Genomic DNA, 24288 nt, shown 5'->3' with positions numbered 1-24288 from the left:
ATCTGTGCAACAAAAAAAAGAAACGCCTACCCAATATTACTGCGCCCATTCCATATTATAGAGCATGAGAGCTTTTGTTCTTTTACTTCTTTTGTCTTTTTTTAGGGATAAACGATGATCGATGGCAAAAAAAAATTCGATCCCGATCGAATCCAATTTTCTTATTTGTTCATACTAATATGTACTTATGTGTGACAAGCATTTAACGCGGCATCTTATAACGCATTAAGCCAGGTGATGGCTTAAAACCGAACAATTACAAAATAATAAGAAGTTAGTTAGTCTTAGCTAAGGGGTAATTGTTAATAACAAAATTTCTAATACTTATTGCTTTTTCCTATTATTGCATTCATAGATGCACAATAGCAATTACAAGGTATTAATATTTTAAGTGTTTCGAATTTATACGTTTTAAATGAAATACTCAATGGTCATAAATTGAAATTCCATTTGTCCATATTATTAAAGATTGCGAGATGCATTTCTTTGTCCGTTAATTTTATGGGTAAAAGCAAATTACTCGTAAATAAATAATAATAAAAAAAAAATAAAAAAACAACAACAACAAAAATATAATATAATATTTATTTATTTAATTTATATTCGAAAACTAATACAAAATAAAATTTCTCTAAGCGAGCAAAATTCTATATTAATGTCAACATTGACTTTAAGGCGTAAACCTCTAACCTTAGTTAAAAATGATAAACTTACATACAAAATAAATAGTATAATAAATACGATATAAAACATTGCGCTTTCGTTGTTTAACGTTGAGTAGCGTAGACGTGAAAACTGAAAGACTGGAAGGCTCGAAGGCTAGAAGGCTGAAAGGGAGGAAAATAGAAAAGTAAAGATTCGGGCGGACAAACAAAATGACAAAAGAATAACAAAAAATGTGCTAAAACTCTCACATTAAATTTTTTATTATTTGTCGAACATTTTATTAGTCTACCCTACACAACTTGTCCGTACAAGGGCAAATTGAGTTTGTACAGGTACATATAATACCCACATCAAGATCCGGCGTAGATTCACTCTTTATATAGAATTATAATCATTTTCCGAATCGCGTCAAAACTTATCCGTCTGTCCGTCCGTCTTGTTTTCTTGTCTTCAAACTACAAGGTTATGTTATGATACATTTTTCGATCACTTTCCGTAGAAAGCGTTATTTTAAAAAGTCTATGAATAACTACAAGTTGATGTACACTATTTAACAGTATTTAACATCTCTATACGTTTATTTAATATATGTATGAAGAAAATATTTATTTTCTATTTAAATTATTATATATATGTAGAACATTTGGGCAAATAAAAATCGTTTCTCCTTTTCCTAGCGATTCTCCGAATAGTGCGCTAATAGCTTTCCCATGAAGCGTGAATGAAGTTTTCATAGAAACTACTTCTAAAGACAGACAAATTATGATGCAAAGCAAATTTTCAGAGAAAAAATATTATAAAAATCGTAGATCAATACAAACAAAATCGTGCAAACAAGAGATACAAATTGAAATTTTGCCATGAAGCTAAGCAATTGTCGATTCGATAATTAATTGCTAAACATGCTACAATTGCTAGAAACATTATAAAATTTGTAAATTAATTCGTTTAATTGTTCCCATTGGATAACCACTTAAGAAAAATTTGACGATCGAATATAGAATTGGCTTTCAAAAAAAAAAAAAAAAAAAAAAAAAAAATTTCAAAATTCTCCTTACTCTCCAAACATTCCACAAATCATCGATACTATGCGGTATAGAAAGAGTTCAGCAGTTCTTTCTTTAAACCCTGGCGGTTAGATTTGATAATAGAGAGAAATAAATGTATTTGAAAAATTGTTAAACTTTGTTGCACTTTGTTGATGATATGGACAAATAAAAGAATTTAAAACCAACATAACCTCAAAAATCAAGCAAAGGAAAATACGTGACCTTTATAGAAATAATTTTAAATAAAAGGGACAATTTTCACAAATACTTTTTTCCGAATTAGCATAAAAGTTAAGGTCTCTCGTTTAACATTCGTGCTAAGAAAAATTTATAATGAATAAATTAGAAATTTTTCCGCTAAATTATATTTATATGCGATTGACATTAAGCCGACTTAAATATGATACCATATTTTATTAAATTACCTTTATTAATCGCCAATTAATAACTTTGATATATGTAAATAATTCCGTGTAGAACGCTACTCATGTAACGAGTATCGACTATCGATCGTTAATTGGTACCAACTATAGTAGATAAATAATAAATATTATAATTAAAAATTAAATTTTGCATCATTATATGGCACTTCATATATTAATTCTCTCTTTAATTATATTTTAATTATAATATAAATAAAAAAAAAAAATAAAAATAAACAACTAAGAAAATTAAATTCGATCGGGACCGAATCTTTTACACCCGTCACCGCTTACCCCGAAAAAAGACAAGAGAAGTAAGAGAACAGATGCTCTCATTGGGTAGGCGTGGTCACTTTTTTCAGTTTTTGTACACGAGTGCTACCCCATCGCCTAAAGATTACGCGCTCAAATTTTTGTCCATTTATTTGCTATACTTTATGAGTAATGAGCAAAAAAAACGAATTTTTCATTCCCTTTGATCAACAACATAGATGTTTTTAGTTTACGTGGTGGTGTGGCTGTGCTCTTCGGTCGATTTGCTCAATTTTCGATGTCAACGTACATGCAAGAACTTCCAATGTTTCTTGCAAATTTGGAGTCGATAGCCGGGCACTCTTGCGACCAAAAGAATATTTACAACAGACATTACACAGATGGACAAACGGACAGACAAAAAGAAATTCTTAAATCGATTTAGAATTGAAAGGCAAGCAAGAATATATATACTTTGTGGGATGTCTGATGATTCGTTCTCGGCGTTGCAATCGTTTTAACAAAATGAATATACTCCTCATGCTTCAGTGGTGGTGGGGGTAAAAAAAAGTAAAGAAAAACTGATATCCGCCTTACGGCGAATCTTGAGCGCCCTTGAGGCCCTTGATTGTTTTACAAATCTTGATATTTTCTTGCAACAAAGTTTAAGATAACTCTGATAAAAAATGCGCCGATATTATATAGTGGCGATATTTATAAGGAAACTAATAAGGTAGTCAAAGAAGGTATTTGACGATTGATTTGATGTTATGGTGTGCTTTTTCAACTTTTCAGCACTGTTATAATGATTTGTAGGTTATCTTTGAATTAAATGCGGTTATGTTAATATATTTTTCTCCTGTGATCATTGTGGGCGTGGTCTTGGATACTTGTATTACAGAATTTCAAACTGCCATACTTACCATACGGAATGATCGGAAAAGGAAACTCGAAATCGAACTTAATTTTCTACATCAAATTTTCATTGCTATAAACAAACAAACGATTAAGCACATTGACTGGCAGATGCGGCAAAGTCGTTCCTACCTGTCACGAATATCAAGTGTATACTTAGTTTATGGATGCTTCAATGAACCGTTCTATTGACTGAAACCATTTAGCTGATCTTATATTATCTATACCATGTGATGGGAAAGTAAATTCTGCTACTAGATCTTATTATATCTGGCGCTTTTTATTTAAATTATACACTTTTATACTATTTTACTAGATCTGCAATTTTGTGTCCCTCTTTTCTCAAATGCATTGAAATAATAGAATAGCTATACAATTTATATTATTTATTAGGTTTTCAAGGATAAAATTTGGCCCTTTGACACTTTATTACTCGATATTGATTTCTATTAATATTTTAAGATTCTAAAGAGATGAAGAATAAGATAAGGAATAAGAGAGCGAAGCAACGAAGTAAGGAGCTTGTATGGAAAAAGCACAATTTAAAATACAATGAGGAACGCATACGTTCCACAGGAAGTATAGACTTGTTCTCCCGATTTTTTTCCGCATTTATAAATGAAATCGAGTGCAAAAAGATGTCTCCTACTGTTCTCTTGTAACTGCTACGTAAATCCACCAATTTCTGCGTATCATCATATGTACGTGTACCGCTACCCAAATGTTAAATCCTACTGGAGTAAGTATGGCTTCGATCATATATAACAGCTGATGACCATAAATAGATTTGAGAAAATAAGATTCGTAATTCATCCGAATGATAACGCACAGCAAATGTGTTCCAGCCAGCAAATGTGTGTGTAGCACATTTTATCAAACAATACTCATAAATAGCATTTAAAGTTGTTTGCTTTGGATTTACTTATAATATCTTTTTGTGTGTGCACAGCATCAGTATGAAAAGTCACCAGTGTATCACATGATTGATATTACAGTGATCAAGTCATGAATATTATAAAAACAACAACCCAAGCCATACATTAGTTAATTACAGATCAGAACTTGCAGAGACATTATAAAAAGTCGAACGGGAATAAATGGGGAAGGCGTACTTATCTAAAAACAGAGATAGAAGCTAAGAAGCGAGCTGATAGCAGACGAGAGTTAGAGAGTGGGAGAGGTACATAATGAGATGTGGCTTTAAAACTAGACGAAAACTAACAGGTTGCCAAGGGTTTTCCAGGGACCACAAAAATCGCAAGTGCTTTGCTGCATATTATTCATAAATGATATGAAAATTCCTATATTAATAAATAATATAAGTACATAATCACTTGTCTATGTCTACAATAATTTTAGTAGTAAATGCATATTGTTGCCAATAGTCTACATATCACTTTTTTTCGAAGTAAACCCTCAATATGATTACCTGAATTTTTTTAAAATTATTTTTTACATAACCTATGATTACATTCCTATAAGGAGCGGAATTTTTCAAAAAATTTAAAGCAAAAATCAATCATTTAAGGCTTAAGCTAATATTAATTTACTACTTTTTTCGTTTATTGGATAAATTCATCAGCTTAAAAGGATAACGCTTTAACGACGAAACTTTCAATTCCAATCCGACGCTACCAAGCCTGTGGCCCATTAAAACCTCAAGCATTAACAAAACAACAATTAAAAGTTCACTGACTTTTCACTGATAATTATTTAAAAAACTCTTAAAACATAACAAGTGTATTTTTTATTTCTAAAATTAGAAATAAATGTAAATATTTTTTTAAAAAATATTTATCAAATATTTGTTATATGAAATATTTTATTATTTATTAGCTAATAAAAAAATAAAAAAACACAAAAGTCAGTGATTTCAAATTTTCACTGTCAAGGTACGAAATAGAACGATTAAAAATATGATTTAAAATTAAAAAAAATATATTAAAAAAAATAACGAACACAAAGTTTAAATTGTTAAGGTAAACGATATTAACACAATAACCGTAATCATAAAGCCGTTAGGTTTTTTGTTTTTTCCCAACAGGTTTACTGTTGGCTTCTTACTGCATTGGTACAAATCATGTCTTAGTTAAGCCAAGTACAAGTCAATACTCATAGATTAAAATCTCAAGTGCGTTAGAGTTTTCAGTGAAGCCGATAGCCTTAGATGCTATTGCTTTAAAAATTTAAAAATTTTAAAATTTATTCTCGGATTAAATTAAAAACAATAAAAATAAATATACATTTTTAAGGTTTTTTTTATTAATTACATTCTTTATTGTATACATATATATATATATATATATATATATATATTTTTTTATTTTTATTTTAGGTATCCATAAAATGGGCTTACAAAAGCAATACCTAAGATATGGACGTACGGCTCGGGATCGTTTATTAGGCTGGTTGGGTATATCAACTAGGACAGAAAATCGCGTCGATAATTTAACACAAGTGAATACATCGACCCCAATTATCGTGGCAGGCCGCGAGAGTTTAAATGCTAGCCTTAATACTACTCCTACAACTACCACAAATAATGCAAACCAGCCTCGTCGCTCTAATCAAACGTCTCACAGAAATCGAACAACGCCATTGTCTATGTTAATTTCACAAGGAGCTAAATTAAGTAACAGTAAGTCGAAACAATTACATACGTAATATATATATATTAAAATATTATCTTAACTTCTTCACGTCAATTCTTAAAAAAAAATTCAAAAAATATTTTAAATTATATTAAACCGTTGAATATATTCCGCCTAAGTATGCGGTATTTGGGTATATTCATTTTGTTAAAACGTTTGCAACGCCCAGAGGGAGACATCAGAGGTCCGACAATGCGTATATATGCTTCAATCAGCATCAAATCCTAAATCGATATAAGAACGTCCGTCTGTCCGTTCATTTCGTAAACATTCTTCTGGCCGCAAGCGGGCCCGGCTATCGACTTCAAATTTGACAGAAGCTTTTGCATGTAGGTTGGCATTGAAAATTGAGCAAATCGACCGAAGAACACACCAACACCACCACGTAAACTAAGAACATCTATGTTGTTGCTCATTACTCATCAACTATAGCAAATAAACGGACAAAAATTTTGAACGTGTAATCTTTAGGCGATGGGGGTAGTATTTGTGTACAGAAATGGAAAGAATTGACCACGTCAACCCAATATTATAGTGTATCAAACTTTAATTGTTTTTTCAATACCTTTGTAATGCGCAGCAACAACCTTCAAAAACCCCATAAAGTATACAAATTCTTGGCCACCTAAACATATATGCCTGCTCGTCTGTCCATCTGTCTTTTTGCGCAACTTTATAGTATTTGTTTTAAACATTTTCCCATTAGTGAAAATGAATGTATCGCCTAAACAATTTGGAATTAACTTAAACTTTTCAAAGGACACGCCCATAGCTTCTACATATCTCTAGAACAAAAATTTTTATTTTGGAAAATAGAAGAAATTAACTGCGCTTACTTCATATTATAGAGAATGAGAATTTTTTTCTTTTGTCTTTTTTTTTGGCTAATCGGCCACAAAAGTATTGATTGATACGAGCTTTAGATATCATTTAGTTTCTTTCCTTACCTTTATACCTTGTTTAAAATCAAAGACACCTTTTTAAAATGGTCAGGTAATTAATCGCATTTCTTAGAATGATTTCCTTTCAGTTGGGATAACTAAGTGTAGGTGCATTAGCGGTATGTCGCTATAACATTATTCTAAGTGACTCAGCAAGTTATTAACACTGAACGTTTTTAGAAACGAATAGAATCATGACAAAAAGAAATCGTCATTTGATTAAAAGAACGCTGCGGTTATGGCTCCAATTTACCGATTACCGGTTACCATGTTTTGGGGAACTCGGCTTCTTTGTAATGTTTTTTCTTTTTATTTAACGCAGCATAACACACATCCATTCAAAGAATCAAGTCCATCTACGAAAGGCTGCCTTTAATTGAACAGCTTATGTTTACGGCCTTTTCGATTACAATTACGGTATGCTGCTTAGCCGAGCCGAGCACATCAGCTACGCCGCTCTTTATCTCAATCTCTTTCCCCCACTTATTTTTGCCCGTCACTACTTTACATGTATAGGTTACATGCTTTAAATGATTCATCATATATAAAAAAAAAAAAAAAGAATACATAAATGAAAAGAAATTCGGTTACCCTGCGGCAACCGATCTATATTCACACTGCACTTGTATCCGCATGCGCAGTCGAGTAGATAAAAACCGATAGACCACCAAATCGATGTTCACATGATCAAATCCCAAGTGCGGTAGATATTACCTTTGGCCTTGTAACTATAGCGAATGCTTAGTCGGTGAAGACGTAACACTTTCCGATTGCTGTCATCTTTCCATCTCATTTTTCTTCCCTCATTTCTTTCTAATTGTCACCGTGCTGAACGAATAGGAAACGTCACACGAGTAATTGTTCATATTAAAAAAATATTTATATATAGCTCTAAGAAAAAAAAAAATATATATATATATGTATGTGCATGCACTTAATATATTAACATTTTTGCTATGAAAATGTCACCAGAATGCCAAGCGAAATGAAAATGTCTTCCTTAACCTCAAATAAGCTATCTGACTGACATAAGAATATACATATTTAACGAGACTCTGTCGTAATCTTCTACATACGCATTCTATTAAAGGGAATATTTTCTGTATTCGATCTATTTAGGGATTTTCTAAGCGTCTCAATGACGAATTTATTCGATTTTCGCTTAATAAAAAACCAGTGTGACTAGTGTGACATTTTTCTTCTTTTTTTTTTTTTTCATCTGTAAATTCGTTTCTTGTCCGTACAGACAGACGGTAATACATATAAATGCTTTTGAAATGAAAAACAAATAAAAAAAAATGTTTTAAGAAAATAGTTTTCAAATTTTTATACAATTGAATTGAAATGGTTCGTGTCCAGAATTTAATCTAAATTTAATACACCATAAATTGCTCATTAATTAAAGTTTAATATAACTTGTTCTTAACTGTGTGCGTTTAGTTAGTTAATTTTACGCATTTTCATCATAAATCTTTATAAAGGAAATTGAAAAATACTTGCAGATAATGTCAATTTTCTACATAATCATACGATTTATTTCAACAATCGTGCCGATCTTTATGGAATCTCTCTATATACTGGTTAGGATAATAGAAAATATATCAACAATAAAAAATTCAAAACATATTTTTATTTATTATACACGCAATAATAATAATAATAATAATAATAATATATTTTATAAGTGCTCGAATAACGTTAGGCACATAAAATAAGTGCATAGAACGTGATAATAATTCTTTTTATTAATTAACCGAAAAGTCAATAACACTGCCCAATTAACCAGTTTATCGGCCAGCTATGGCTGCGTAAGATAACGTGTTTGTAAGAAAAGGAAGATAAATATAATTGTATATGTATGTACGTGTGTGTGTGTGTGTGTGTGTGTGTGTGTGCGTATATATATATATACATGAAAAATAGCATGCAATAACAGCAGCAATAATAAAAACAACAACAATAAATACGTTAACAGAAAACCGGTAGCAAAATATTCTATTGCCACATCCTGACCATGTTCAGCTGACTTCAACAGGCGAACCTTAAAAATCAAATGCGAAGAAAAAAAAATCTTATGCACAAAAAATCAACATCAAGAAGTTTAAGTTCACCTGCTAGTCTAGCATTAAACAACAACTAACGCTCAGCAACATTAACCGATTAGAATTACAAAAACAAAAATCAAAATGTAATTGTATAAAAAAAATATTAAAAAAGCAAAAACTTTAAAATGAAAACAACAAAACAAAACAAAACAAAACAACGAAACGCAGCAGACATGCGCTTTTGTAAGAAAACAACTTTTTGGAAAAAGTCCGCTAACGAAAACGAAAAAACATAATATTACACACACACACACACACGATGCAAAAAAAAAAAAAAAAAAAAAACAGAATGCCAGCCAAATTTATAAAACATGTTTTTCCTAGATTTTCAATCGAGACAAATCCAACTATTATCAAACAAACGAAATGCATACATACTTGTGTAGATGTGCCTAATGCCGTCTAACTAGTATGTATATAAAAAAAATTTAGTTACTAACAAAAATTAGACGAAAACAAAACTGACGAGTAATAATACTAAGTTTTTAATGATATTTGCAACTGATGCGTATGTTTGTATGTCTATATGTCTATATATGTGCTTGTGTGTTGCTTTTGAGATTGTATTATATGTAATGCTAATAAAAAAGTAAATAAACTAAACTCTGAGTTAAGTAAATAAAACTTGTTGTTGTTACAACAGCTACTACCTCTGCACTAGTATGTAGCAGCAAAATGCGCTACACTGACACCGTAATACAAATACGAATATAACGTAACCGATAGTTTAAACAGCACAACGTAAACCGTTCAGTAATTCTTAAAATATTTTCATAATTTATGTAATCATTTGAACACATATACACGCATACACACGCACACACACACACACAATACACGCAAAACGGACACCTAATAAAAAAATCCTTCGTATATGCATACAAATAAATATATTGAGAGATATTATGAACAACATTTTTTCAATCATTTTATATGAATATCTTTCTTCTATGCATCCTTTTGCTATTAATTAATTAATATCTGCTGGGTTGTATTACAAATAATGGAAAATATTTTTTAAACCATTACTTCTGGCCTCGAGGTGTAGTCAGTCAATCTTTACTAAGCTAAATAGAATAATACCAAGGACGAGATGTTTTTCTTCCCGTTCCATAATATGTAACATTACAACGTCTCGAATTGACAAAAAAAAAACTTGTTTCGCGAACAAAAAAGAAAAAAACAAAAATATTTTTTTACTTTTCAAACTCATTTTCAACTTTTAAAAATTAAGCGAAAATCTTTCTATCTATCTCTAGAAAACTTTGTGTTGTTTTTTTTTTTTATTTTTATATTCCTTTGCATGAAGAGCCTTCCCTACGTTCAGAAATGTTATTTACATTTGTTTGTTTCTTTTTTTTGGCTTTTTGCTACACTTTTATCATTTTGATGAGACTTTACTGATAAAGCATCCGCTAACTGTTACTCTTGACTGCATCATCTTCGCCGTAAAAGACGAATTTTAATGGCAATTAATTCACTGGCATTATTTTGCACGAGTTACAATGAACTTTGAAATGAAACCATTTGGCACCTATTGTAAGGATTTCCATATTCGACTAATTATATAACTCCAGTGCAAAATTTTGATAAGAAATTCCCCACCCTTCTCCTTGTAGCAGATAGCTCGTTAAATTGTTTCTTAACAAATAATTTCCTTTAATTGGTTACTTTTCGCTTTTCAAAAGCTACTACCGAGCAGTGTTCCTCGTTTTAGTTACATGAAAATTTCTTACTTAAAAGCAAAAGTAAAATGCGTTCCAAGATAACCGTACCTCCCCGAACGCTGACTTTCTCTAAAGAGTAATACTCTCTATGTCGGTATTTCTGCTTAGGTTCGTATAGTTAGGCGTATCTTGACCGTTTGCATTATTTGCTCGCTTGTCCCTCTATCGAATAAGTTCATCATTCTTTTGTCAATTCTCTTAGTTGCTAGAATTAAGTTAAGACGGTTAATAAGTGGCACTTAAGTTTTATTTTAAATAATTTTATATTTTTGTTAAAAAAAAAAATCATATTCGAGAAATAGTTGGCATCCTAAGATATATGAATGAATCATTATTCGGCATGAAAAACATCAACGTCGTTAACAACTCGGAGCATTGGTAAAAAACTATGTGAATAGAGTTCGAATTAAAATCCCTGTCTCACTGTATATTCTGGATTTGGCCGTCAGCGAGCATTCTCTGCATTACAAATGCTCCTAGGGGAAATAACTTTGGATAGGATGGTGAAATTGACGCGTATTTTAAGGTTCTTGATAAATCGCGTTCTATACCGAAACAGCATCAAAATATTGAGTGTTGATGTGAATTTTATCGAATTGCGTTAGTCCACGAAGTCCTGTAAGTCATTAACTTATCCTCCGATAAACTATTAATTCTTTACAGAAAAGAAAACCAGAAATGGCATTCTTCTTAGACGAAGTATATTGAACACTTTTCAACACGAAATATTTCTCTACAGCAGCCTTGATCAAATTTGACCCATTCTCTATGGTAATCGCTCTGCGACCATTTCTACAAAGGTGCTCAAGTCAATTCAGAATTTATTACCGATCAAAAATGCAAGATTTCACCGTAGAAGAAGAAGCTCCCTCGTGATTATTCCTTTGAATAGTTGATATTAAATAAGAGAGGAATTTTACTCACACATAGTCATTTGAACTGAGGTATATATTTAAAATTCCATCTAAAGGACAAGAAGAGGTGACTTCTCTCGATTGCTTTTTTCTTCTCTTCAGTCAATTAAGGTACAATTACTTAACTACGGTTTAGTTATATTCGTAAATGTTTTCGTAAATCTTCAGCGTAAAGTAATCTTCAGATTTCTATGGTATGGTATCGTACTTGATCTTTTTAAAACATTCACTATTAAATCTCTTTTCTCCAAAGACATTTACTCTCAAGTAAGACAAGTAAGACATTTATTCTCAATAAGAGAATTAAAAAAAACAAAAAAAAAGAAAGAAAAAAAGAAACGCTAAAACAGTCACTCGCACGCAGTGAATGCAATAAAGAACCGTAAATGGAAATTTCCACATGTATCGACAAATAGTTCCACTTTTTTCCATTTCCTTTTTTTCCTTTTCCTTTTTTTTTTTTTTGTTTTTTTTTTTTTTATTTTTATTTTTTTGTTTTCGTTCTTAAGTTTATTAAATAAAATGAAAATTAATTAATCGAAAACAACGAAAAACACTTAATTAAACACTAGCATAATTACCATAAATGGTTAAGTAATTGTATGCATTTTTGAATGGCAGGGCTATCGATAAACAGGATTTTGACCTTTTCCGTTGTTGATTAATGCTGCTATTGTTATGAAACTTTTCCATTCTACTGGCGCTGCTCTCATTTATTTATAGTAAAAGGATTCTTTAAAAACGCATTAACAACAAAATAAAAAACAACAATAAAATATTAAAAGGAAACAACAATAAAATCAATAACCTTGTAGCGTTTATATAATAAAAAAAAAAAATAAAAAAAAAAAAATAAAAAAGAAGTAAATAAATAAACAAAAGTAATCGCAATTGATGTAAGAAAAAGCAAGTAAGCTAGAAAAGAGCGATAATAATTATTCAAAAATAAATTTCAAAGCATAAAACGAAACTAAATTTGTTTGAGCTTGTTATTTATTGTTAATAAAATAATTCATTTTTTATTTTTTCTTTTTTTTTTTTTTTTTTTTTTCGTTAACTTATAGCATGTGGAGAAGAAGAAGAGGAAGAAGAAGAAAGATCGGTTATTAACTGTTTCACTACATAAACTAGTTTAACTTCATCCAGTAACCAATCTATCAACCTATTGCTTATAAGAGTATTCAACTTTAAAAAGGATCAGATTACATTAAATTTGTTACTCGTTTTGTCACATCTCACATGCTATACGAAATGATTTAATTATTGTTATTAAGACTACTCAAGCAATTTCTCCATTTCTTAGGCTGCCAAGATATAAAAAAGAAAATTTTTGAAATATCGTTATCAAGACCTTACAATTCCATGCATTGACTATTATTGAAATTGATTATATAAATCAATTAAAAGATCTGGGCGAATAATTAAAGTACACTAATTACTAATTCATTTAAAGTAAATACAATTCTTTCAAAGAAGAATTAATTACAGCATATTCTAATCAACCTTCTTCTACTGACGGCTGCTTGCATTGAAAACATACACTCACGTGATCATTCACGTTCGATCACTCGACCAATGCATGGCAATCGTAGGTGTAAACTGAATTAGTTAAAGATTTATTGACTCAAATATTTTTGAAAAATTTTCACCCAAACGCTACAATTGATCAAAACAAGTTTACTATGGCGAATGTTTATAATAAGACTCGATAAGAGAGTCTTGTAATGCCATATACGTAAGATGATAAAGATATAAATATATAAATATATACTTGCTCAACTACATCCGATCGTCCATGCGGCCGTGTGCTTCTGATAGCTGAGGCAAATCTCGAAAATTGTTATATATATTCTTACCATGTAAAGACGATCGGTTTACGCTTAAGAAACCGAAAGAAACAGAAATGTAAAAAGATTGTCTCAATTCAGTGAAGGAATAGCTAAACTTGTGGCAGCCATTCATCATAGTATCGGAAAATTTGTTGAAGAAATGCCCCCAGCCCATCACACCTCCTCTCTCCTATTGTCCATTATCAAGTCACGATCATAATTAGCAGGAAACAATAAAAATTAAGCTGCAAGAGTACCAGAATTGGTAACAGCTTGTAGGTAAAAATGAAAGTGACCGACAGAAATGTAGTTTCGGTATAAGTAAGAAACTAACTGAACAAGCTGAAGCGAAAATCGATTGAGAATTTGTTAAAAGCACTTAAAGGAATCATTAAAAAATCCATAGCAAAACAGGTCTTGATCAGTCTGTTGACTGTACCCTGTTATTAAGAGAAAGCTTTACATGTTTTTTTCAAAGCGAAGGGCATCCGAAATTCGCTTTAAGGTAATTTGCAGTTTTGCTCACTTATTATTTTATTATTTATTTTTATTTTTTTTAATTATGAAATATAATAAATTTTATTGTGATTATTGTAAACAAAAGAGAGATAGATATTATTTGTAATCAAAAATCAAGATCGAATTTAAAAATTAAAAACATATATATATATATATATATATATTTGATTTTCAATCAACAATTAATTGTATAATTAATAAGAAAATTATAAAGCAATTATTGTTCAGCATATATGTTATAATTGCCTATGTTATGCTAAATATTAAAAAAATTATTTATCATGATAACGAAATACGATCGATCGATCGATCGTCTGACTCTCTTTATCTCACATTGTTTCGATATTATTTTATTTTTCTTTATTGTTTTGATATAAAAAAAAAACAAAAAAAAACAAAAATAATATTTTTCTTATGAATACTTATCGTAATAGCGGCAATAATATCGTATAGTATTTATTTGCAAGATGCAAACACACACACCTATTTATTATGTCATAAGCGATAGCTATGATAAATCAATGATCATGTGGCACGTGTTTTATTGCATATATAAATAATTTCTATTGTTTATCAAGAGGCACGTTTTCACACATTTTCGAGACATATAACACGCCCACAAACAATGCCGGTTAAAAAGCAAATAACCGCAAATAAATCTGTTCATAGCATATAAACAATTCATTAAATTCATAAATAGACGTTTTTTTCCCCAAAAAATTTCAAAATTAATTATCATTCGCTTCAATCGCATATATGTATATGTATTGTATGCATAACTGTTAATTATTTCAATATAAGCATAATCAATAATTTAAGTGGAATTGTTCTTGCTTGTTCGTGCTTTGCTTGCTTATCGGCATTTACTTAATGCCCTCTTCGCGACTTGTACACTTTTCACTGTTATTTAAGTGCATAGTTAAGGACCGACCACATCATTCAGTTCTTATTAAATCAAAGCCGTTTTATACTTTTCGATATGAAGTAAGCTCGATAATTGCGAACCATCACAAACGTCCTCATATGAACGTCCGTAACGTAACCTTCCAAATCATTGAAAAACTACCACGGGCATATCTATATATCGCCTGGTCCTTCCTTATGCGTCTGATAGCTAGATATATGATCAATCATATAGTCGTGGACGGTAAGATAAACGCATAGAGAGAGAGACTTATAAATAGAAAAAGAATACAAAGGAAGAAGTAATATCGAAAAAGATATGCGAAGGGAAGAAATAAACAGAACCAACGAGATATGCGAATCGCAAAAGGCAATCGAACTAATCAATAGGCGAAGAAGATGCTCGTGCCGCGAATGTCAGTGAAGAAAAAAGGTGTAGGAACCTACAAAAAGGATAGATAGAAATAGAGATTAAACGAAGAGAAGAATAGACGAATTGACAGAAAATACGACAATACAAAGAAAGCAAAGAAATGGAAATGATGAACGGAAAGGTAAAAAGCTAAACGATAGAGTGACGATTCTTCAAAAAAAAAAAAAAAAAACCAAAAAGATGAATAAAGGAGAAGCGAAGAAGAGATGCGAGCAAAGAAAATAGGCGAAATTGAAGCAATGAAAAAGACGAACAGGCGACTATTACGTAAAAATGGAAAAAAACTGAAGAAGACGAAAGAACGATGGAAGCCATTGAAACAAGAACGTGAGAAGGCGGAGGCAAAAGATAGACAAAGAACATAAACGCATGTCACATAAAAGTTGCCCACTCTTGCATTGAAGTCGTTACAGGCTATTCTTCGTAGGTAATCTTTTTAAACGAAACACCAGCCAGCCATAAAATCGTATCCATCTCAAAGATCGTGTATCCTCTTAAAATCCTCTTATTGAAGATTACCTTAAATATGGACTTCTCATGTTGAAAATTAAATCACTCCTTTCCCTAGTGGACGCACCCAAATGGTCATTGCTTTCATAACTGCCTGCGTCGTTGTTGTTCCCTTTAAATCTTAGAGCTCTTAGCCGTGATCTTACTCTCTTTAGGCAAGGCTTAGTTAGTTTGAATAATATAATGATATTCATTGCCTTTTTTCAGTTGCCTTTTTACAACTGTTGTGATCGATTTCTGAGCGCCATTACTGTAGTAGAAACTAATTTCGAAATATTTGAACTGAAATTAAAATAGATATTAAATGGACAGAAGACTTCGAGAGTGAAGAGATAAGAATGGCAAATCTAAATTTATATATATAAGGAATGCGAGGATGAACCGAATTGAAAATAGCAAAAGAGAAAAACGAAAGAAGGGGACGAGGAAGAATAGCGAACAACGAACGACATAGAAGTTAAGCCAAAAGGACAACGAGTGCATCAAGCCGGAAGAGCAAATCCAAATCCAAAACCTTTCTATGCTTTACTAATTACCATTCGTTGGCACACACACACACACACACACACGTTCCTAAATTAGTAAACATTTTTGAACACGAACTTGTGGGCTTAAATAGGTACGGATTGTGTGTAACATGAGAGTTTTTTTTTTTTTTTTGATTGAAAATTTTACACTATTGTGTTTTGTTTTTCTACAGTAGCTTAACCCCCCTGCTAAAGAAGAATGATGATACTATCTTTGCCCGGTTTTAAAGCACTTTATAAAAGATAATCGTCTCGATCACTTAATTTTATTAATTAGCAGAACTCAGTCTATGCTTGTAATTACGCGGGTCATGTAGACAGAATGGCTTTAACAAGGAACAAGACACGCTTTATAAAGATAAAGATTTCAAAAAAAAAAAAAAAAAACAAACGTGAGATGTGATTGTAATTAAATAAATTAAAAAGAAACGTACATAAATTTTGAAAAATGACACTACCTGGGCAGATAGTTGTAATCAAGTGTTTTCAGAAAGCCAAACAAGATCATCATACATAGTTGCGCGATAAAAAAGCAATAAAAAAGAAAATGAAGAGAACAAGTAAATATATTTAAACTGGATATGCAAGCCCTAGCAGATAAATGAATACATATACATATATATATATATATATATATATACCGAGTACCGAATATGCAGTTACAGATATGCTCATAGCGATATAAACCATTTATTAAATTTTTGCCGCTCGCTATTTCGTATCAACTGTTTCTTCCACTTGCTTTGTGCTGACAAAACATTCATACTCAACACACTGCTTACATTACAAGATAATTTTTAAAATGCAATGACATTTAGGTCGCTTTTTTTTTTTTTCATTCAACGTCGTATGAATAGGAATCATATTAATTGGGATAAAAGTGAATATAGTGTTAGTCGATTTATGAGTCGATGCGTAAAAAAGTTGGTGCTGGCAATGTTTATCGCTCTGCGTCTGTCTTTTTATTCATTTTATAAATTCTCAAAGAATTTTATATTAATTGATGAAAAATGTAAAAAGGCGTGAATGAATCAACAAACAGTATTTTTAGCATCGATTTTTATCCCCTTCTTGCTTCTGTAAAATAATACCGTAGAAGAAGAACAGATGAGAAGTTCTTAAAAAAAAAAAAAAAGAAGAAGAAGAAGAAGAAGCAAACAATCAACAAAAAGGACACAAACCCAATATTAAATAATGAAGAGAAGAAACTAGAAGACCATTAAACTAAAACTGATGACTTCAAGCATTTCAAACCAATGCATAAAAATTGCAAAATACATCATTAGCTGTGCGTGGAGGGATTTTCATATCAAAACCTATATATATATATCGATGTGTTAAAGCAACATTTGCCATGCAAGCGTATCGGTTCTACAGTATTTTATAGTGCCTTGCCTATGCAATGGGTCCATGATGTGTGTTTCTGTTTTCAAACTTTATGCTGATATCATCGACTAAGTCGGCTCGATTTAATATCAGTATCTCTCTCACGGTTAATGCAAAAACAGTAAAAGACCATTGAGAAATGGGCCTGCAAAGGTCTGGCCATAAAATACAAATACACTGTTGTGATCGAAAACTAAAGTGAATTCGTTTCTTTCGAAATCTCGCACCTTAATTGATCGATGCAACACTCATATGATATATGTCTCTAACAATTTGACCTGAGACATTAATTTAAGCTGCGATAATCAAGGAAAACTGTCAACATGACTTGACTTTTGAGCCACTTTGACGTAATATTTTCGATCTTGATTCATTTCTCTTCATCACGATACTCAATCGATTAATAAGTTGTTTGCGGGTCGTATGGATAAATCCAATCCATTTCTCTCGCAATGGTAATCGGAAACCATCTTTTCGCAGACATAGGAAAAATGGAAAAAACATCCCGTTCGTATGTTTACAACAATACATGTAACTCTACAACGATATGAATATGAATATGAATGAATATATTGATATGAAACCTTTACGTAGAAAAAGAAAAGAAAGGAAGGGCGTGTCAGTAAACAATTCATCTGATTCTTTATGCATAATATTATAACTGAAATTTGAAGCCCATTAATCTGTGTATGGACACTTCCACTGCCAGATAGTAAGTACGTGTTCTCTTCTTTTTTTTTTACTTTTCTTCGTTGTGGTGTATCCAAAATTCGCCCTATGGCATTATTAGCCTTCATAATTGTGATTCTTTTCATTATTTAACCGTTATCGGTGGTAACCTTGAAAAGAAAACGGCGAATTAAGAATGATGTCCATATGTTCATGATACAAAAAAAAAAAAAAAAAAAAAACAAGCAATACATTCTTTTTTTTTTTTGTTTTTTTTTTAATCTTTGTTAGGAGTTTTTTTTTTTTATTTTAAAGACAAAGAAAAAACTTTAGTAATATCAGTTGCGGCATTTTTTTACTCAGATCAAATTTGAAAATGAGAAACCAGACAAGGTCAAGAGAAATAAAGCACAATAAAAGCAAAAAAGCGCACATATCTATATATATGAATTTGTAATATGTACATGTGTTATGCGCGTACGCATAAATAAAATAAAATTATATTGTGTTGAGTAATTTTGTTGTAAACTCGAATAGACAAAGTTTTTATTTCAATTATCTTTAAAAATAATTGTTTGTCACTTTTGTTAAATGTTTAAATTATAAATAACATAAAAAAAAATAGATTCATATTATGTGTATGCAAGTGTATAGGTATGATTATGATGTCTATCTTTCCTTCTCTTTATCATTGCCTTTTGTTTTCTTTTTGATTGTTTTGTTATTGTTTTGATTACAAACCTGTTGTCATGTTGCAAAAATTGCATGTTATGCCTAACGCCTGCTATAAATGAATCAAATATATAGAGATATATACATGTATATATATATATATATATATATATATTTATAGTGGCTTGTATTGCGTTTATACAAGATGCATTGAAACGTATTAAATTTAATACAAAGGCACACGGGTGAGACGAGTAAAGAAGAAGTTCATATTTGCCTTAAAGCATATTTATAATAATTATTACCTATGCTTGCTTTTTGTAATTGTCAGCATGTAAATATGTCGATGGAACATAATCGTCTTACAACATTTTTTTTATTACATTCAGCATTATGTGTACAGTGTAGTTAATTGTGTATATATTTTCAACATATATAATGTTGTTCTAAATAAAAATATTTACATATCATATAGGGGTCTACGTCGTCGTCGTAGGAGCCGTTTTAGCAGCAATGTAAGCAATTAATCGATTCTACCTTTTTTATATAATGTATCGGAGCTTGTTGAATCGAAGGCTACAACGAACAACACATCGAAGTAAGGTTCGACTCAACATTTTCACAAGTAACGACTCAAATCTTTAATGCACAAAGTGGGAACAACCTAAGACGCAAAAATTTTGAAATCGAAAATATCTAAAGCATTCATGGACAAAAGCATGTGTTCAAATTGTCTTTGAATTTTCGCGGAACTCACCTAACTATAAGATAGAAATACATATATATATATATATATATATATATAGCGAAGACTATGACAGAATAAGATAAGTTCCGTAATAAACAACGCAAAGTAAAGAGCAACCAATGTCGCCCCAGTAGAAGTTCGTTATCTAACTGTCTGATATGCGTAAAGAAATCATGTGGATGGTGAGTTTTGAGTACGCGTATCCCTTCCAGTTTTAATATATTGCAAATCTTGAATAAGCTTAAAAGCAAGACAAGAGAAGAAGATTTCTTTTTTTTTTTTTTTGCAATTTTAATATCGCTTCAATGTTACATAGTGCATCGGGTACAAAGCTTATAAGTTGATCGACTGAATATTGTAAACCGAAGAACAGATTCAATATACCTCCATGCACTAGATATTAAATATAAAAATTCAAAACTATATTAATCAAATATTAAATATTACTTAATAAAAATTCACGTGCTTATGTGTATGATTAAAAAAAAAAAAAAAAAAAACAAACAAAAGCATAAGCAGAACAATAGCTACAACATAATAATACTAAATCCATAACTTGGGTGCTTCTTCGATATGGCTAATACACATTTAGGACACTCGTTACTACTAAAACTCAAAATTAAATAAAAGTTTTTTTACAAAAGAAAAGAACAAAAGAAAAAAAAAAAAAAGCTTTGCCACTGCTTCTAGTCAATTCTTGTTTATTGTTGTTTTCTTTTTTTAAGACGCAGCACTTTCCGTTTCTATTACGAAATCTGCTACATTTTGCTGAGTGGGATAAAAAAAATAAAAAAAAAACACACAACAATTTCAAGCATAAACATTTCAATAGCAAGGCATACTTTCGAAGATAATCTTCAAAATAGTGAAATATTAAGAGTTAAGCCATTAAATCATAAAACGGACAAAATGTTGCATAGATTTCTTAATAATAATCGATAACTTAAATATTCTTAATCAATTAAAGCAACAAAAAAAAAAAAAAAGGAAAAAAAACTCACAATGCGTTTATTTTCGACGCCACAATTTATGTTACGCGACCGACAACATATAAGGAATAAAAATAATGAACATTTTGTACATTTAAAATATTTCATTGATGAAACAATTTTCGCCAGCCAACCTGATGAGAAATAAATTAAATATATTTCGAGTTCAGGCAAATTCCCGACGCATTTACAAAAACTCTACTTACGGTGAGTAGACAATCGAATCTGAATGTAAAGAAAGAAGAATAAATAAGAGGATTATGTTTGATCGCGACCGGATCTTTTCAATCCATGATCGCTATCCGCAATAAGACTAAAAAACAAAAGAAAACATTTTCATGCATACATTTTCATAATCTACAATATTGGCCGGGTGTCCCGGTTCTTTTCCATTTTCAGAATAAAAGTCGAGTGTGTGTTGTACTTTATGAGTAACAAGCAAGAAAAGTACGGAAAGTAGATATGTTCACAGTTCACAGTCCATAAGCCGGTTGGCGTTCTAGACGTGTCCTTTGGCCAATTTAGCTCATTTTGAAAATGTATATACTCCTCATATAAAAGTCATAAACAGTTTTACGCCCATCACTAAAGGATGAGGTATGAAATTCATTTTGTCAAAAGGTTCGCAATGCTCAGAAGCATGCATCGGAGCCCCCACTAAGCATATATATGCATTCGTGATCACCATCAAATTCTGGATCAATTTAAGCATGGCCGTCTGTCCGCCTAACTGGCTGTCCGTTCGTCTGTTGTGAAACATTCTTCTAACTGCAGAACTGAAGCTATCGATTTCAAATTTGGCCGAAATGTTGGAATATCTCGAACGCAGGTTGGTATTGAAAATGGACCGAATCGGCCAACAGACATGCCTATAGTACCTCGTAAACTGCGAACACCTATGTTTTTCAAAGGCAATGGAAAATTAATTTTTTGCTCATTACTCATAAACTATAGCAAATAAATAAAAAACAAAAGAAAAATAAACCACGCCTACCCAATATTATAGTGTATCCAACACTGAGTTGTTTTTTCAATACCTTTGTAATGCGCAGCAACAAGCTTGAAAAACCCTGTAAATTATACAAACTCTTGGCCAGTTTCATATTTGGAATACACCTAATAATGTCCGCCTGTTCGGCTATCTACCTAAGTGTAAGCAGCTATGCTTTGCACGTTTTGTACTTGTTGCACTTTTATTCTGAGAATGAAAAAAATTCAACCGCCCACTCCACCCAATATCATGGAATATGAAAATTAGAATTTTTCACGTTTCTTTCATCTCTGTTATGGGAGAGATTCGATCATGACCGAATATAATTTTCTTACTTGTTATAAGACTCAAAATATATCGCATGAAAATTTATACCACAAGTCAAATACATGTATGAGTTATCCTATGATGTAAATCGATCGTCTGAGACATACGACATTGGACAAGTTTTCTTCTTTTTTTTTTTTTTTTTTTAAGTTTTCGTATTTAAGAATCGAAAGGGAATAGGAGGTAAATTAAACAAACCATTGCGTTGGCATTTGACTCCGTATCTAGTGAAGCAACAATATTATGGACTAAGTAAATATTGTGTTTGTCACCTTTTAACGAACTACGATTCTTTGCCATGCATGCTATATTATGATATGATATTTCATGAGGCATCCATCCTCTTATATATTTTAAAAATGAACTAAAAACTGATTCCAAGCAACACTGAGAGAGAGAAAGAGAGATAAACGATAAATTCCTTTCATTACCTAATGAGTTGCACGCCAATTACATTAAATTAGTTTTAAAATGCTATGAGAGCTAATTTGCTAGAATATGTGAATAAGTTGCAAACTTTTTTTGGAGCTTACACTCTTTCCTAATTAATTTATAAATTTTGACAATTTGAAATGCAAAAACAAAACAAATATTACCACTTTAGTTGAAACGCAATAATTAATTTATTATAACTCATTTTGGAAGACAAAAGCTTTCATTAAAAAAGTTTAAAATACTTATTCGAAGAAAAACAAAAAAATAATACCTTTTTTAATATAACATATACATATATATATATATATATATATATAAAATAAAATCATTCGGCTAATATTAATTTATTATTATTTTATTTTACACACAATCTCTTTGCAGATAGACTAGCTGTGATAATTATTGGTATAGTTACAGTAATTTTAGGCATACTTTTAACCACAATACCATGGCTAGATTATTTTATATTACAGGTAAAATTATACGATTGCAACATATTCGAATTTATTATAAAAGTTTTTTTTTTTAATTTTTTCCTTTTTTTTTTGTTCTTTTTTTTTTTTGTTTTTTTTGTTTTTTTTATTCCAGAATTTAAGGCTGTGGAATAATACTTTAAGTTATCATTATTGGCAAAGGCCGGGTGTGATACGTTTAACCAAGGTTTATATATTTAATGTAACAAATCCCGACGGTTTTCTAAATGGTGAAAAACCCAGACTACAGGAAGTGGGACCGTTTGTGTACAGGTAATTAATTAACTATAAATGAAGCAAATAAAAACTTTCTAGTATGCCAAGGCTCACAATTAAATAGCCTTTAACAGCCCAACAATTATTTATGTAACGATTTTTCAAAATATGGCTTTATATGGTAAGTGGTCGAAAAAGTGATTCGATCTGAACCCTTTTCGAGAGTGTTCGTGCTTAACCCAAAAATATCAATTAGTGTAACAAATTTCATTAAAAATTCTGACTCGCACAAGAAACCCGGCCGACTGCACTGGCAGACAGATAGCTTTAAAAATGCTTCCGAATCTCAAGTCCATCTAAATGTTTCCTAAATCCGCAAAAACTTAATGTAATCCTTGCACCTCACATAGTGTAGGGTATAAAAAGAAGCCGCTAAAACTTAAAAACATAGCAACATTGAACTCCCATAACCGTAACACTATTCAACTTTTTAAAACGACATTCATTACAAACGCTATTGGAGTGAGAAGAATTTATTCGATTTGAACATACTTCGCCGCCAGCAGTTTGCAACAATTACATAAGAGTTTGTAATTTGTAACGTGACATGACATGAAATCTCTAAAAACGAAGCTTAAAGCGCGCGTCTCTTTAAATGTCAAATTCCATCAATTTCGTGAGCACAATAATATATATATATATATATATATATATATATATATATATCTTTATACCCATCATCGAAGGATATATAGATCCATTTTGTCAAAACATCTGCAACGCCCAGAAAGAAGCTTCAGACTTCAGCTTCAACGAAGTATATATATATTCTATCTGTCTGTCTATAAGTGTAGAGTCTGTTGTAAACATTGTCCTGAAGCTACCGACTTCCAATTTGGTCGAAGCATTCGAAGCACCTCTTCAAGTGTATAAACTCTTGATCAAATTTGGAATGCGCCTAAGCATGTTCGTTTGTTCATTTGCCCATCTGTCTATGTTCCGCAACTGTGTAGTAGCGT

At 31.0% G+C, this 24288-nt stretch overlaps 1 protein-coding gene across 2 annotated transcripts in view; it reads left to right on the top strand.

The window, feature by feature from the left end:
* The window catches only part of LOC119632510 (lysosome membrane protein 2), an 86282-nt gene that overhangs the window by 46053 nt on the left and 15941 nt on the right, over positions 1 to 24288 (top strand). For both annotated transcript variants that reach the window (XM_038025445.1, XM_038025446.1), the window contains exons 2-4: positions 5640 to 5942; positions 22962 to 23053; positions 23169 to 23326. In XM_038025445.1, the coding sequence (XP_037881373.1) occupies positions 5640 to 5942; positions 22962 to 23053; positions 23169 to 23326 (553 nt within the window). The remainder of the gene's footprint in view (positions 1 to 5639; positions 5943 to 22961; positions 23054 to 23168; positions 23327 to 24288) is intronic.

This window comes from Glossina fuscipes, unplaced genomic scaffold (assembly GCF_014805625.2).
Source record: "Glossina fuscipes isolate IAEA_lab_2018 unplaced genomic scaffold, Yale_Gfus_2 1, whole genome shotgun sequence".
Taxonomy (NCBI): Eukaryota; Metazoa; Arthropoda; class Insecta; order Diptera; family Glossinidae; genus Glossina; species Glossina fuscipes.
The sequence above is the reverse complement of the archived record's forward strand: the minus strand, read 5'-3'. Positions and strand labels throughout refer to the sequence as shown.